General features: G+C 42.8%; 1 protein-coding gene across 1 annotated transcript in view; it reads right to left on the bottom strand.

Moving 5' to 3' along the window:
- TMEM131 (transmembrane protein 131) overlaps positions 1-7816 on the bottom strand; it is a 99624-nt gene extending 91808 nt beyond the window's left edge. Inside the window, exon 1 of the mRNA XM_074908449.1 lies at positions 7641-7816. Coding sequence (XP_074764550.1) covers positions 7641-7788 — 148 coding nt within the window. The 5' untranslated portion in view covers positions 7789-7816. The remainder of the gene's footprint in view (positions 1-7640) is intronic.
- Positions 7817-16886: the final 9070 nt, after the last annotated feature.

Below are 16886 nucleotides of genomic sequence, written 5' to 3'. Positions count from 1 at the left end.
GTGTAAATCACCAATTCATTTTTCTGTACTGCTAGATGATTTCATATTTATTTACAAGCTTCAGATAACCAGTTTTTAAATTCACTTAACATACTACATCAACATCTCAAATGCAGGGCCCAAAAATCCCCTCGTGGAAGATGAGGTCATGAAAAATAGCCGATTTCTTTATCTCATTATCAATATCTTCTATCATCTTCAGTCTGAGCCAGACATTTTCAGTCTGCAGCTCACCTATTACAAAATGAAGAAATTTCATCAGCCAGTCACATCAAACTATGCTGAGGCCATCCAATTTCACACTGAGAAAACTACCCTGAGATGCTTCCAACAAAAGCTGCCAACAGAAAGCTTTCTGTTTTCAATAGCTAAAACTCCCTCTTTAAAAACCTCCTCTTTAAGACCTTTTCTCAGCCATTTTTTTTATTCACTACCACCTCACTCTACAAGGACTCCATTTTACTTCAGATCTATGGATCTAAAGAGTCAAGTTGATGAACAGTGGGTGTATAAGAGGTTTAGTGGAAATGAGTGTTTCAAATTATTTAAATCAGTAACATGCTTGTCTACAACTTTGTCTCCTATCATTACTCCCTCAAATGGTGATTTAATCTGTTTAACACCACTATTAGCTGTACTTCCTGATTTAAATAACTTTAAAACTCTACAACCAAGGACTGTTTGGGATTTTTAAAATTACTTTTAAAATTAAGTCTGTGCACATTCTACTACACCAAATCTGTACAGTGCAACATAGATAGGTAGATCTACATGTTCAACTGAAAAACCCTCAGATAAGCCTTAATGCATCACTGTTAGATGGGATTGCTTTATGATGAATAGTTAATGGATACATTTGTCAAATAACTTTAAAAACCTAAGCATGCTGTATTAGTCAGCTGAACAGTTCGATTAAAAAACATTTTGTAACTTCATACAATACACAGACAGAAGGAGCTGTCAAGTACATAGTTTCATTTCCTGTGTACCTCCTTCCATTACATTTCATTCAGGTATCCTTGAAACCAGATCAACAACTACAGTAAAACGCCAGTTGTTCTCTGATGGTTCTCTACTGCTATGCATGCCAGGCAGTAGGAGGAGAGGTATTAAAAATCCCTCTATGATAGTCCTAGTGATAAGACAGATCTGGTAAACATAGCAGGAAAATCTCAAACTAGTGTAAAACTCCTTTTTTTTCCTCCTTTTCAGAGAGTGGAATTACACTGCAATCCTTCAGATCTTTGCTATTTCCCCATTACATCCAAAGTTTTTAAAAAGAGAGCAAGAGTGCTAGTGTGCACAATCCTGGTTTAGCCCCTTTAATACTCCAGAGCACAAGTTATTCAAGCCTGCTTAACAGAAAATGTTAAAGACAGATTTTTAAAAAGTGTTAAGTGCAGATGCTGCATCACATCCTTGCTACAGTCAGTAAATAACTAATTACTTCACATAGTTCAGAAAACAGAAATGGCCAACATTCTTGCATCACATGTTAAAATTTTACCAGCTGCCTCTAACAAACCCATATCCGACACAGGATTATTGTTTGCCTGTATTTATGACTAGAAAGATAAATATCTCCTCTTTAACTCTCATGGTCACTAGTTCCTTTGGTTTCCTAAACAGGCATCTACATTTTCAGTTTATAAGCTTTATGAAATGGAAAAGGGGAAGTTGGTGTCAAGAATTAACCCCTCTGTATCCAGACTCTTTGTTAAACAGTTCCTCCATATAGGAAAGGTGGGCAACAGTGAGCAATCTAAATTAAATTCTATTCCTATTTCCAATTTAACAAAATAGATTACTAATACCAAACAAGTCAATCACAAAATAAAGGCCATTCCAGCGATGCACTAATATACACCCTATGCAAGAAGAAATTCTGCATTCTCTATCTTGGTAATAATAATTAAAAATGATGACTAACACATTTTTAGAAAAAACAGAAAATATTGTTAAAGTAACTATAGTTTAAACTCAAATTTGGTGACTGCCACAGGTGAACAGATTGAATCACCTACTTTTGTAATAAGCACCCAAAGCACTGACCTTTCAGAACTATGGGATAACACAGGCTGGAAGTGACCCCAGAGGCCTCCAGCCCAGCCACCTGGTCAGAGCGGGTCTTGTTAGGCTGCTCAAGTTAGTACCCAGTCCAGTTCTGAGTACCTGCACTTACTATCAAGAGTGCACATTTACTTCAAATGCTGTCTTTTAGAGAAAAAAAAAAGACACTTTCTTGCAGCTCCTGTTGTTACAGCCAGATAAGTTCATACTGTAGACGGACATAGTCAGACACTGGATAGCAGTTACTAGCAAGAGAAATAAAACGGATCTTTATTGACTTTTATTCTTGCCAAACCCACAAACACAGGAACAAACCAAACTGGTTCTAGCCTGCGCTTCAGTCACACAACTTTTACTGCTGGTTATGCACAAACCACAGCATCCACCATTCACTGTCAAACTCCCACATGATTTACCAAGTTTACAGTTTGAAAGATTCTTTATACTTATAAACTTAGTAAATCACACCACAGAATCAGAACATGTATCACTTTAAGCAGAACAAAATTGGGTAGGTTTTGAAATAAAGAGACACACTGCAAATGTCCAAGCTTTGCTGAAAATAGCCAAAATTTTAACATGCACAAGTGTATCCAAATGACTCAAAGTAACCCCTATTGCAATACTGGCAATCAATCATAAAAATCACAACTGAAAGCTTTATTTAAAGTAATCCCTATAGATTTCTGCAAACTTTGGAGGGGCTTCATCATGTTAGGCACTATACAAATACACAAGTTCCTTCAACAGCCGACAATCCAAGGCCTTGAACCACAGCACACTATCCTTCAATCGACCTCTACAGGTGAGGTTACCTCCGTCTGCCTCACATGTGCAATATAACTGGACACTGTGAGGGAGAGATGCAGAGGAGGTAATAGCAACCATTACAAGATTACACAGGTCACAGAGAACACGGGGTCTCAACTTCCTGCCCGTTGCATCGCAATTTTTCCAAATGCTTAATTTAGCCCAAAGATTCTGCAGACAAGCATGAGACCCTTCAATCTAGCACACACTTAGTCTTAATCACTTACAAGAGCAAAGACATAGTGCAAGCCTAATGAGCTCTTCCATACCATACTTAAGTTTCAAAACCACAACAATATAGCATGGGCAATTCTTATTCACTGTGTTTTCCTCATATTGTTCATGATTTTGATGCGCTACTTCAGCTGCTAGAGTGCTTCCAGTTTGACTGAGGTCATTCTCTCTAGATCACATTTTAAGTCAGGGTCAAAACATTAACATTAAAATAAATCGTAGCATGCTATACATTAGTTCTGACAGCAGGATATGACAAACAAGTAGTATATATGAATAGTTTTTTAATAATGTTATTTTAAACATACAAGCTTTCTCCCACATCACCTTCCAGCATTAGTCTACTTTTGATACTCATATGAAGTATCCTGGATTGCCATTTTAGATACTGGTAAAAACCAAAAGCTACTTGCCCAAGATGAGACAGAATGACAAAAATGGAACCAGAACTGCAGCATCCCAGTGCACTGTTCTAGTGACACCACCTCTCCAACTCTTCCATGATTATTTTACCTATCATTTACACTCAGTAACTATCTTAGTTTCTAGGATGTTATGAGAGAATATGTCAAGCTTTAGAAGAAAAAAAAAAAAAAAAAAAGAACAACATTCTGCATTTTCACTGACCTATCTGGTATCAGATCTTGGATGTTTAAATAGAAATTTTTCCCAGATCCAGCTAAATATCAACCTTGCTCTAATTGCACCGATGTTGTGAGCAGGTAAGTAAGAACTACCAAAATAGTCTCAACAGGCTTTCAGTCAGCTGGCCAATTAAAAAGTGATTACAAAAATATATATTTATATCACCGATGTATAAAATTTTTTTAAAAAATATAGATCATTTTAAATGAATAAAAATAAAGGAACAAACACAAAACAGTTCTTAGGTAAAAAAACATGATGATGTTAGACATCCGTCTTCAAAACTTTTTACTGACCATGGCGTTTATGGCATCACTATGGCTTCCTTCAACCTGAAACCCAGAAGGCTGTTGTGTGTCCATCTGTTCCTTCCCTCAAAAAGTACAACTAAAAGATAAATCCAAAACCCTAACCAAACAAATAAGACCCAAAACAAAAACCACACACTCTCAAATATAAACTGAAAGTTGTCCTCAATCCATGTGGCAATACAGAACATGATAATTACACCAGGAAAAAATGAAATGACAAAAATCCTGAAAATTGTATGTATTTGCACAAGAAACTCTTAAATTATTTTTGCTCCTCCTAAATAGCAAGAGGCTTTTTGAGACCCAATGAAGAGTATTTTTCCTGCCATGTCATTCTTTTGCTATGGTTCACAGATTTCCTAAGTGAAAGAATAAACAAAAAATTTTACGCCCTTCTCAGTTTTACTTATTCCTCAGCAATACATGGGCACTGAAAACTCAGCTAGGAAAAAAAAAAAAAAAAAAAAAAAAAAAATCACACATCAGTGTTTAGTCTGAAATCGATGTTTAAGTTTTGGCTGGTCCACATGCAGTTTTGTCTGCTCTCATATTTGTTCAGATACCAGATAATTTCCACAAGTTCTAGTTCTCCAGCACAGAGAGAGCATACAGCAATAGCACTGTTCCCCACAAATCTGATTTACAGCTTGTACACACAAAGGATTTCAGTTTTGCTTTATTACAAATGGCAAAGCTGTTTACGTTACATTTTTACCCTCAAAGTAGTTAACTAAGATTGGGAACTTGAATTGCAACCTGGAATACTCCAGCATCAATCTTCTTCCTACTCATGACAGCTCCATAAAGAACTGCTTGCTGCTCCTCCTCCATAGAAGAATGAAGCCAGCATACTCTTCTGTGCATCAGCTCCATCCTTCCCCCAGTTTCTTCTCATGCACAGGCAAGGTAAGAGGAAAGCAGTGTCTTCCACCTTCATTTTTCTCTTTATTTTGTAATATTCTGATCTATTCTTCTCTCACTCATCTTAGCACCAGCTTCTATCTATTTTCTTCTGTAGCAACTTTTCCAGAATACATACTGCACTGTGTCTTACTACAGTCACATTCGACTCAGCAGTGCAGAAATAGCACAGGAGCAAGAATGTACAACCTCAGTTCTAATCCTTCTCCACAGCTTCCTTCCTGCAGCTGTAGTGAAACATGTATGTCCATATTTGGGAGATGGAAAGGATGTTCCTAGCTATTTCCTTACTTTCAGATTTTTTTTTTTTTAAACCTTGTCTTACTATGTTTAACTTGACACAAACTGGTAGAAGCTAAGGCACTGAAGGACAGAGCCTGAAACACCCTCCTCCTACTTTCTTCTGAACTACTGTTTCATTTTGAGCTCCTACTTTGGTCTAAAAGCCCACTGTCCAAGTTGGTCCTTCTCTGCTCAGTTACTGCCCCTTAGACTGTAGTTTAAGACCAGTGGGACTGGATCTCACAAGTCACTTTTGACTTTGTCTTGTTTTAAAACTCCACTGTTCTTTTATCCAGGGTATAAAGAGGCACTGCGTTCAGTAAAAGAAAGGCTCCACGACAACAGTTTTCAATGTGTAATCCACAAATGCAAATCATCAAGGAATTCTTCTAAGGAGTCCATAAAAGATTAATTAAAAAAAAAATCAAAACACCAAACCCAGACTTATGAGCTTAAATGTATCACTCGGACTACACTCAAGCAGCAGAAAACTTGGAAAGAAAAACGAGTGCCAGAAGTCAGAAAAGCAAAAAAAAAAAACCTCCGTGTTCTGTATGAAAATCAAATTCATTCTGAAAATGACAGAAGTGTTGCTGGGATAAGTTTTAAGTAATAGACTGTATCAATGGAAAGAAATTATATCAGTACAAACTATTTCATTTTCTTCAAGAACTTCAATCATATCCATTCAAACTCTGTGAATCTAAACCTGTCTTTGTTTATCTAGGAATGCCAAGGAGGTCCATAGAGAAAAAAAATATCTCCTTCACAAATGAACAAAGCCAAATCATGGCCCCAGCTGTCACAACTTTTAGGGCATGAATCAATTCCATCATACTGGTATATGACATCACTGATAAAGCTTATAAACTCATATAAACTATTAACTGTAAAGGAATGCAATCAAAATTAGTGTTTCTGAAGCATCTGAACTTTTCTAGTACCTCAAGACACTACAGACTGACCTGATGGACTTAAAAATTCTCATCACTCTAAGGATACTGTATCTTCTTCACACTGTTTCCTAAACATCAAATTCTGTGAAGACAGAGTCCAGTCAACAAGAGCGGCTGTGACACAAAATTGATTTTTTAAAATCACCTTAATATGAACATCATCGTGTTTGTAAAAACAAGTTACTAGGAAATTACTCAATTTGAGCCCTTCATTAGAAAATGAAAGGCATATCAACATAATATTCCAACAAGTGCATTATCAGGATGCGTTTTTTCCCTCTGGTATGGACTGGACATACGACTACGGCCCCCTCACTAAACTCCTATTCCATATTCTTTTTATTCTTTTTTATTCTTATTCTATTTCATCATCTCGGACCTCATCTGGGCTGATACATTTCAATCTCCTTCCAATATACCCTCCTCCAGTGCAGCAACTTGCTTGAAAAGTAAATTTTCACGTCGGCGGAAGTAAATCTGTTTCACCTACTTGTGTAATACATTTATCTGCTGCTTTTTAACACCGCCACACAGCCACACTTCTAAGTAGACCATGAGTCTGCACCTTGGAAATGCTCGAAAGCCGTTCTCAGCAATGCTACGGAATACGCTTAGGTGTTTCGCTCGGGGCCTTTTTTCCCTTGTTAAACCACAATGAAAAGACAATGTGCCAAAACCAAAGGCACCAGGAGTTAAAACGTCCCCGTGCGACTTTCTCTAAAGTATGGAGAAAACGCCATCGACTTCACGAAGGCGTCAGACACCTGTCAGAAGCTCAGGGAAGCAAAAGGGGTCTCGCTGTCACTCCCCAGCGTGCGTTTTTGCCCTTTCACAGGCAGGTTTGCCCGTCTGTTTGGCTTGGCTCCGTCTCCTGCAGGAAGCCTGCCGCAGGGAAACCCGCTCAACGCGAGAAAGCCTTTTTTTTTTCTTTTCCCCTCTTTCTTCCTCCTCTCTCCTTTTTAAAGGGCAGCTCCAGCCCCATCCCCGCCGCTGCCAGGGAGGAGAAACCCCAAGTTCGCCCCAACGTCAGCGACTGCTCCCGCCGCCGCACACTCACTCCCACCCGCCCCACACCCGCCGGCGCACCCCGGCAGCCGCGGTGGGGCTGGGGGCGGGGGGGTGGCGGCGGGGGACGTCGGACACGGACGGACGGACGGACACACGGCGATGGACAGCGCCCGCGACCCCCCGCGCGGCAGCCGCACGGCGGGCAGCGGGACCCGGCGGCCCGCCGAGGGGGAAGGGGCGGCAAGGCCGCCAGCCTCACCGGCCGCCCCCCGGTACGCGACGGCGCCAACCCACCACCCCACCGCCGCCGCCGCGCAGACCGCGGCCGTCAACGGCCCAGCAGCCGCCGCCGGAGGAAGAGGAGGAGGAGGAGGAGGACAAGAAAGGGGAATCTGGGTCTCACCTTCCTTCTCGGCCCGGGCCGTGTGGAGCAGCACCGCCAAGGCGAAGCGCAGCGCCGCGCCCCGCCAGGCAGCCGCCCAGCTGCCGGCGCGAGGGAAGGGGGAGCCGGGGCAGCCGGGCGCCGCCGCCGCCTCCCGCCGCGCCGTCATCGCGCTGCCGCAGCCGGTGCGGGTCCGCCGTGTCTCCGGCCGGGCCGCGGCGCGCGCGCGGAGCACCTCGGGGAGGGGCGGGGGGGCGGGGGAAGGGGCGGGGCGGGACCGGGCGAGGGGGCGGGGCGGGGCGGGCGCACCCTGGCGCGTCTCCTGACGCGTGTGTCACGGGAGAGGGGGCGGGTTGGCGGCGGGGACACCCCACCCTCCGCGGGCGGGGTCACCAGGCGAGGGCGGAAGCAGGTGCCATTTTAGGTGCGGGCAGGCCGCCGCTTACCGCTCTGCCTGGCAGGGTTCGGGCTTGTTTTGGTTTATGTGTCTTAAACGTGACTTTAGGTCCCCTGCAGGTGCCGGCGGTTCGTGGTGGGGTCACCCCGCCTCCTTAGTGCTCTCTTCTCCCTGTCTCTCGGAGGGTCGGGGTGCCGCTGTTATTGTTTCCCGAGGGAAGGCACCGGGGCTCCTCATGCCCACATTCAAGATGGTGGCGGGCGGGTCGCTGCGCGGGGTGGGCTGTGCGGGGCGCCCTGTCGCCTAGCTGGCCGAGCGGGTGCGGCGCCCCCGGAGGCAACGGCCCCTCGGCGGGCACGTTTCTTCTCGCCGTTTGTGTCCTTTTCCCGAGCCTTGGCTTCCCGCCCCGCTGCCAGCGAGGGAATCCGACCCCTCCTCCCCCCGCCCGCCGCAGGGCCTGGCCGCGCAGCACCCTCGCCAGTAATAAAACCAGGGGACAGCGGTATTGCGCGCCGGAGGCGCAGTGTCAGGCCCTGTGCTAGAGCGAGGGCGGGTTACCACGCGTCTGCCGCTGTTGAGGAAAAGACACGTCCCTGTCGCCATCCGTGTCAGCGACACGGGTAGCCGTGGGGCCTTTGTGAAATGCATGAAGCGAATTTGCGGTGGGGCCAAGTGCACATCGTTACGAGGTTGCATATCTGTAAAGTGGGTGCAACGTTGCACTGGCAAACGGGTACGTTTCACTCACGCTGAAAAGCACCGCGATACCAGGCGTGTGGCGTGGCGAGGCTGCCGGTAAAGAGACGTGAACTGCAGCCGTAGCTTGCTCTGGGTATTGGACTAACACAGCCACCGTCATCTTGGATAAAGCGGCACGGGGAAGAGTCTGCAGTACAGCCTCTGTTCACCGAGGAACTGGCTTAGCTTTTTAGATTAAGGCGCTGCATGCATCCATGCACTGTTCCTTAATCATCCATTTCCCTATGCGGTCAACAAGTTACATTGGGTTTGAAGTGCTTGAACACGTGGTTGAATTTCAGCTGTTACAACAGCGTAATAGATTTGGATAGTGTAATAGATCCAGAGTCTCTTAAGGGACTGACTAACCCACAGCCTAACTAAAAATAGTAACATTTATTATGGCTCTTACTCATAACATACGCTGTTCTTTATTGTCAGAACACCCCAAAGACACACTGAAATTCTGGATACTGTTGTTCGGTTGAACTATGGCCACAGCATCCACTGGGTTTGTTTTCAAGGGAAAAATGGAAAGTTAGAAACATTGAGGCAAAGCATTCCCCAGCAACAGTGCTCATTTCCAGAAGACAACTGAGGAATCAAGTCTTTCAAACTTGCATAATCCTTTGATCACTGCATTGAAAAAGGACATATATGAATCAGTGACTTAAGAGCATGAGTCGCTGTTCATAGGTCTCAGAACCACCCAAACCACAGTAACTATAAAGACCGATCACCACCAAGAGCAGAAGCCCACATGTTGACTTCTGTGGGGGATAGGCATGTCCATCAAAGAGGACAATCAAATCTAAGTAAACAACTCAGAAAGACACACAGCAGTTAGTGCTGCTTCTTTATTACAGTAGGCCCCATATGATCTTGATTTTACCTTCTTAACTAGGCTTCTGCTGTACATGCATTACTTTTCTGAAAAAAGAAGTCAGTTATTTCCTATTTCTCGTATTTCAAATCCAGTGTTGCACAACTGAGCAGCCAGACTTTCTCGCTCTAATTCATGCTGTAAGAACATCCTACCCACTAAAATGAATGAGAACTTTAATAAAACTAAGATGTAAGGATGGCAAAATCTGCCTCGGAGTAAAAATGGAAATGCCAACTGTGTTATTAAGAAAAAAACCCCATGATATAAATGAGAGAACAACTGTGAGTCCTACCATTATGGTATGTATGAATCTTAAACTTTACAGCGTTAAAATATGGGCAGTTTTTAATTGTTCTATATACAGAATGTCTTTTTCAAGAGATATTATTAGATGTGTGGAAAACAAATAGCTCGCAGTACATATTCTTCCTTTCATCTTTGTCCAGAACTCCCACTGTTTCTGTGCAGGAAAAAACAATACAATATGGTTCAATGTCTGTAAATGATAAAGCAAAAAGCATTCTGTTAATTTATTTCTGAATTAATCTGGGTTATATTATTTCATATGATTGAGGCTTTTCAAGTTGCTTGGTTTATGCACGCAGTGCACATAAATATTAACGTTTGGATATTGCGGTATTGCTTGAGCCTATTGAATAGGGGTTTTTAAAGTAATTCCTATACTAAAAAAACCCACCTTCTTATAATAAACTATGCCAAGACATAGAATATCATTCTTATGGAAATACACTTGGGTTGATCAACAGAAATTGCATGAATACTTAGACACTGAAGTTCAACAGCTGACTCATCAGATGAAGAAATGCCCTGTTCTACTGGAGAACACATCGGAAAGACTTTGAAATGGGGAGCCATACTCTGAATTCTGCAGCTATTGTCACCTTTTTAACACTATTGCTAAAATAGAGTAAATCTGATGCCATAAGAGATATGGTTGGTCTACCTTCAGTCTTGCCTATCTTCACTGGAAAGGTGAGCAACATTTACTACCTATGGTAGCTTGAAGTATTCCTCCAATGTGCATCCAAGTGTCAGCTTCCAACTGTCAGGGAAGTTACCTTCATTGATAGTTTACAGGATTTTAAGGAACCAGAACTGCTAAAATACAGATGCGTGGTTTCTGTCCTGCCAACTTTGCTATGGAGGCAGAAACTTCTGGGAGAGTGGCAGAGCAGTTAGAAGCCGTAACCTCTTCAACTGCTGGTACTCATTAAAGGTTATCTGTCAGACTCCAAAAGCCATCATCAAATGTTTGAACCGCCTTGTCTCTCCTGCAGTGGGTTACGTTTTCTGTAGGACATGGATCAAATCGAGGTGATGTTGCACTTGAATAAATGAAAAATGTTTGTGGGGTCCCTTTCACAGGTTCTGCTGGGAGGACAGGAACTCACAGCAGGAAATACAGTCTCTTAAATTGGCTTTGAGATTTCTGTCGTGAATGTGCCCCAGGTTACTTTCTCTTTGCTTTTACCAAATGTTGTACATGGTCAACTGGTTGAAACCAAGCAAAGAAAGAAATGGGGAGAGAGGAGACTCTTGGATCATCTAATCAGCTTTCCTGCTAGTACAGACTTACTCCTGCTAGCTTGTTTCTTAGTATTTTTCAAATTATTTTTAAAATAACTTAAAGAATTCCCACCACTTCCTCTGAAAAATTTGCACAAGCTCTGGTCTTCACTGCCAACAAGATTTTATGATATTCAGTCTTTCCCTACCCTCTTCATTTACTCCTACTTGTTCCCATATGTATAAGCCCAAGTATTTTCTCCCTATCCGTAAGGTTTGCATTACTTAAGCATTTGCTGGCTGGAGACATGCCTCCATCTACCTCTGCTTTAACAAAACTAGATGTATTAAGCTCATTTAACCTTTCTCTATAAAACTGCTCTTCCAGATAATTCTTGCTGCTGTTCCTTAAATTGCCTCATTTGCCTTGACATTATGATGGATTGCACAGAAACGATGCACATATCAGCATTGAGTCTGCTAGGGAAAACTTGTCCTTTCAGAAATGTTTCGATAAGCTTGAGCTGCCAGAATGAGTTTGTATCACTTCGGTGCTTTGCATCACTTGGCTACATTTCTAAGCACCCTAAAACTGGGTTTACCACCATGTGGATCTGTGGAGTGTCTTGTACTTCCTGATACTTTGCAGCTGTGGTGCTCGGCTGGACCTACGTGCTGAAGGCAACCCTGCAGCGAGGACAAGTGGCTCGGGGCTGCTGCCCCGGCTTCATTATCCATGCCAGCTTCAAGTCATTGGAGGGCTTTCTTTCCAACATTTTATTTATGGCATTAAAAAACTTGTGCATGAAAAAAACAGTAGATACATTATGTTGGGGTCTTCAAGGTTGTCTACAAGATTTATTTTTAGTGAACCCTTGTTACTTTTTATTTAATTACTTTATTTTCTGGATAAACAGTGGTAAATTTGCTTTTTTATTATTTGTTTTACTTCTATTTTCTGTTCATTTAATCACTCATATGATCATACACCTAAATTAAAATCCAAGATGTCATATAATTTTTGTTAACCCATTGAGAAAAAATATGCTTAATTTCTTTAAGAATTTTACATCTTATAACTAAACATAATGATCTAGAAGTTACTTTCTCAAAGAAAGGGATGATCACCTTCTAATCAGGCTCATAATTTATGATACACACTTCCCCAATGAGATCCTGCTCTCATCTTTGCCATGATAAAAACCATGACATGCTGTGTGATTTTGGTTTACTGGTTTCCTCTAATAAAAGAAATTATACCATAATTTGCTAGCAATAATGCTTAGCTGTAATATCACTACTGTGAACCACGATGTGAACTGTTGCTGTGGATACATACCTGGAAAGTTGCATACAATAAGCATTAGCCTCATTCATTTGACCACCACTTCACGTTTCCACCAGTGGCAAGCAATTGCCATGTTATAGCCCCTCTCTCCTACTGTGATCCTGGCACCAGACAGAGTGGGCTGGCCTGATCTGGGATGACCTAATTAGTTGTATCTGGCATACAAATTTGGTATATAAAAGGTGAAGGCACCCAGAGGAGGCTGTCTAGAAATGGGATTTGTGCAGCTGTAGTATAGTGACATGAGTTCTCCGTGTTGAGTGACAGACTACTGTTGCTCGACCTAATGGATTAGCAGTGTCCTCATGCCCTGTTGTGCGTGGTGCTGTGCACTGAGACATTGGGAACCTGGGAGACATGGCTGAAAGGGCTCAATCCCGCAGTAAAGTCCAACATAGCAGAAGGCTTCAACACCAGGTTCGCTCTGCGCATGAGTACCGTCAGTGAAGGGAACTGCTCCCGTTCAACCAGGTGTTTGTTAGATTCCTTGCTAGTATGCTCCAGACTGGTTGACAGGTATTTTGATGTGACAGCAAGGTGTATAATATTTATTCCCCCCATACTCCACACCTATTCAGCAACACTGTAACTTCATAACACAGGACTCCTCTCAATGAAAGTCTGGTAGAAAACCAAGACTGCTGACATGGTATCGTGGTGTGGTACCCACAGAATCATGCTAGATAGCTAATTGTGTTGTAAATTCTGTATGTTGATTTTTCTGCTGGAAGAGAAGGCATCTAGTGCAAAAACACCCTTGACTGCAGAAGCAATCCAGTGATACACTAGAAAGACAGAGAAAAGATGAAGAAATAGAAAATGAATGGGCCTGAACAGAGTGCTGACCAACCAAATACCCTGTTCAGCCCAAAGATACACAGACTATATTCTCAAGTTCCTAAAGCTTTTCTGTGTGTTGAAACTTCATTGTAAATCTAGTCTTTCAGTTAAATGAGATTCTACCAAAATGATGATATACTCAGTTATGTGTAATCTTTTCTGATGAGCAAATCCAACAACATTTTAATGATGTGCCAGTCCCACAGGGTATCCATGCCTGGTTGAAAATATATTAGTTGATACTCAGACTGGTGAAGTGTGAGTGATTTTCATGGCAATTTGAAAATGATCAGCACGCTTGGTTATTTATCCAGTTGTCTCCATGCAGATTCAGAAGCCCAGCCACAGACACTTCCATCTGAAATTCTTGGCCAGAGTTTATTCAGTCCCAGATTACCTGCCAATGCATGTGGAACCCAGATATCCCTACGGCATAGGAGGGCATTTTTGTGAGGTGCTGTTTACTTTGATTCACAAGCTGAATAGAGCAATAGATGAAGCATGCAAAGAGAGCACACATCAGGCACTGTGGATTCCGGTTGCTACCTGGACCCCCAATCCTCAGAGAAGAAGACGGAAGTCAGAGACATCTGCACATATGGAGATCAAGTTGCAAGATAAGGGAAGATGAAATTCTGATGGTAGATTTTCAATAAATGCCTTAAAATTTGAAAGAAACTCTATCCGCTTCTTCCTGCTGTATGTGCTTTGTGGTGTGTCGTCTTCTCTTTTAAAAAATCTCTTTTCTGGAGGAGCTTGCATAGTTTGATGATTAGCTTCTTCTCTTTGCCGTTCAGACAGTACTAGATATTTTCTCCATAACTGAGTCATATGCTACATGATAAGAAGAATGAGTGGGTGGATGTCTGGATTTTCCTGTCCTTTCAGGTTAGCCTATGTTATCATTAGGACTGGCATTCTGCTTATAAGCTCTCTGGTGTGCACTTCTTCTTTTTTGGTCTTCTGCTGTCTCTTTCATTTCTGTTTCTGGGTTGGATTGTATAAATGATGGCTCTTCACTCTTGTCCAACTTCCCCTTTGCTGCTGTGGGTAAGTATCTCTTTTGGTTCTGCATGTTAAAATAGGAAAAAAAAAAAAAAAAAAAAAAAAAGATGACACCAAAAGCTAGGGTAGACTCTCATGGTACAGCTTCATAGGTTTGGAGAGACCTTCCCTGGTACTTTATTGCTGTGGACTGATTTACATCATGTTAACAAGTCTCCAAGTGCTTATTATTTCATCTCTCACACTGGGAAGTAAAGGCTCCCAAGAAGCTATACAGAGATATTTACAGGTGAAGGTTAGCCCTGAGGTCTTTAAACTGTACGAGTACTCTAGTTCAAGGCTCTAGTTCAAGTCTCTAGTCCCTCAGCTTCCACGTTTATTTGTGAGCTCCCCACCTTCTTTTAAAATGTGTTGTGCTGTCCTCTCTGTGCTGCAGGCTCTGGGGCAAAGAGTGAGGTCTGCAGAGCTGAGGTACGGACCTCATGAGCGTTGTCTCCTCCATTTCACACTTCAGAGGAGATAGCAGATCTGTCAGGGCAGAAAAAAAGTGAAGTGGCAACAGCTGAGTGGGACAGGAGTAACACAACTCCTGCAAGAGGCTTCAGTAACGACGTGAGGCTGAGCAGTCCTGCAAACAGGATATAGCCAGTGCTTCAGGAATTGGCTAGAATTCCCAATGCCAGCTCATCCTAACTGGGCTAGCATGTCTTACAGTCCTACAAAATTGTGTCTAGTGTCTATCAAATCCCAGTCTGCATAAACTGAGATACAGCTAAGTGTGAGGCATCCCAGACTTTTGTTATACACCAGAATACAAAAAGATACAAAAGGTGAAGCACTATGTTGGATGAGGAGCAGTGGTAGGTTGGAGGGCCAAGGAAGCCTGAGCTTGAGGCTTCTGAATAAGTAGTCAATTTTCTTGAAGAACTTTGGTTTTGATAAGAACCTTCTGCTCTTCTTCCAGGTGTTGCTCTCCCATCAGCCACACAAGAGCTGTCTGAACTGAGGTATAGACGTCTGGGTGTGCATCAGAGCAGAGGTGGAATTTCATCTAACAGAAGGAACAGGGAGGAGAATTGAGAACCCAGAGAAGGACTACATCAAGGGCTGAGGAGAACCCAGAGATGCATCAAGAGATGTGGCCAGCAGGTCGAGAAAGGTGATTCTGCCCCTCTGCTCTGGTGAGACCTCACCTGGAGTACTGTGTTCAGCTCTGGGGTCCCCAGAATAAGAAGGACATAGACCTGCTTAAGCGAGTCCAGAGGAGGGCCACGAAGATGATCAGGGGGCTGGAGCACCTCCCCTGTGAGGGCAGGCTGAGACAATTGGTATTGTTCAGCCTGGAAGAGAGAAGGCTGTGGAGAGAACTTATAGTAACCTTCCAATACTTAAAAGGGGGCCTCCAGGAAAGATGGGGAGGGACCCTTTATCAGGGATTGTAGTGATAGGACAAGGGGCAACAATTTTAAACTGAGAGTAGATTTAGACTAGATATAAGGAAGAAATTCTTTACTGTGAGGGTGGTGAGACACTGGCACAGGCTGCCCAGAGAAGCTGTGGCTGCCCCCTCCCTGGCAGTGTTCAAGGCCAGGTTGGACGGGGCTTTGAGCAGCCTGGTCTAGTGGAAGGTGTCCCTGCCCATGGCAGGGGGGTTGGAACTAGATGATCTTTAATGTCCCTTCCAACCCAAACCGTTGTGTGACTATGATTCTAACACGGAGCATTTGGGAACTGGTGCCCTCTCTGGAATATTAAAAGACCTTATACATACCTCAGGGGTTATGTCTACATGGACGGGTGTAGAGAGTTGTTTGCCTACACTTAACACTTTGAGCTACCAGGATACAGGCCAGCTTTGATATGAAAACTGAAACCACAGTGGTGTGACACTGTGTTCACATCACTCTCTCTGCAGGACTTATCAACACCATTCTGAGCTTTTGGTTAGTGCAGCTACTGGATATCCAGACCAGCCTGGCTTACATCTAATTAGCTCAGACCTCAAGTAACTGCATGCACCACTCTTCATGGACACTTTTGGTTAGTTGCAGTAGTCCGCTTTCATAATGGCTTCTGCAGCAGTCATACATGGATACAGAGTGAATAGCGAGTCATTGCACAGTGGAAGCAAACTGTTCTTGTGACAACACCACTCTTAGTATATAATTTCATATTTCACAGTATATAATCTCTTTGGATTGTTCAAGTAAAATGTAAAAATGACAATGTATTGAAACCAAAGGAAAATAATTAAAACCAGAACAGCTCCAAACTGACATATTTAAAAATACTTTGAAATGAAATTAAGCTTTTCAAAGACAAATGGGTTTCTTGTGTCTCCAAAACAAACAGTAAGCAACAAAATCCAGACTTACTTGTGCAGAAGTGACTTAGATGGGGAATGGGGAGGTCATAGAGGTCATAGAGGGCTGAGCTGAATAAGGTACATTTGCAAGTTCTTAAAAAAAACACGTAGGAGAGAGTCGACAGGAAATCTGTAAAATGACTATGACTCAACTTGATCCA

This window comes from Athene noctua, chromosome 1 (genome assembly GCF_965140245.1).
Source record: "Athene noctua chromosome 1, bAthNoc1.hap1.1, whole genome shotgun sequence".
Classification (NCBI taxonomy): domain Eukaryota; kingdom Metazoa; phylum Chordata; class Aves; order Strigiformes; family Strigidae; genus Athene; species Athene noctua.
This window is presented reverse-complemented; position numbering and strand designations above follow the sequence as displayed.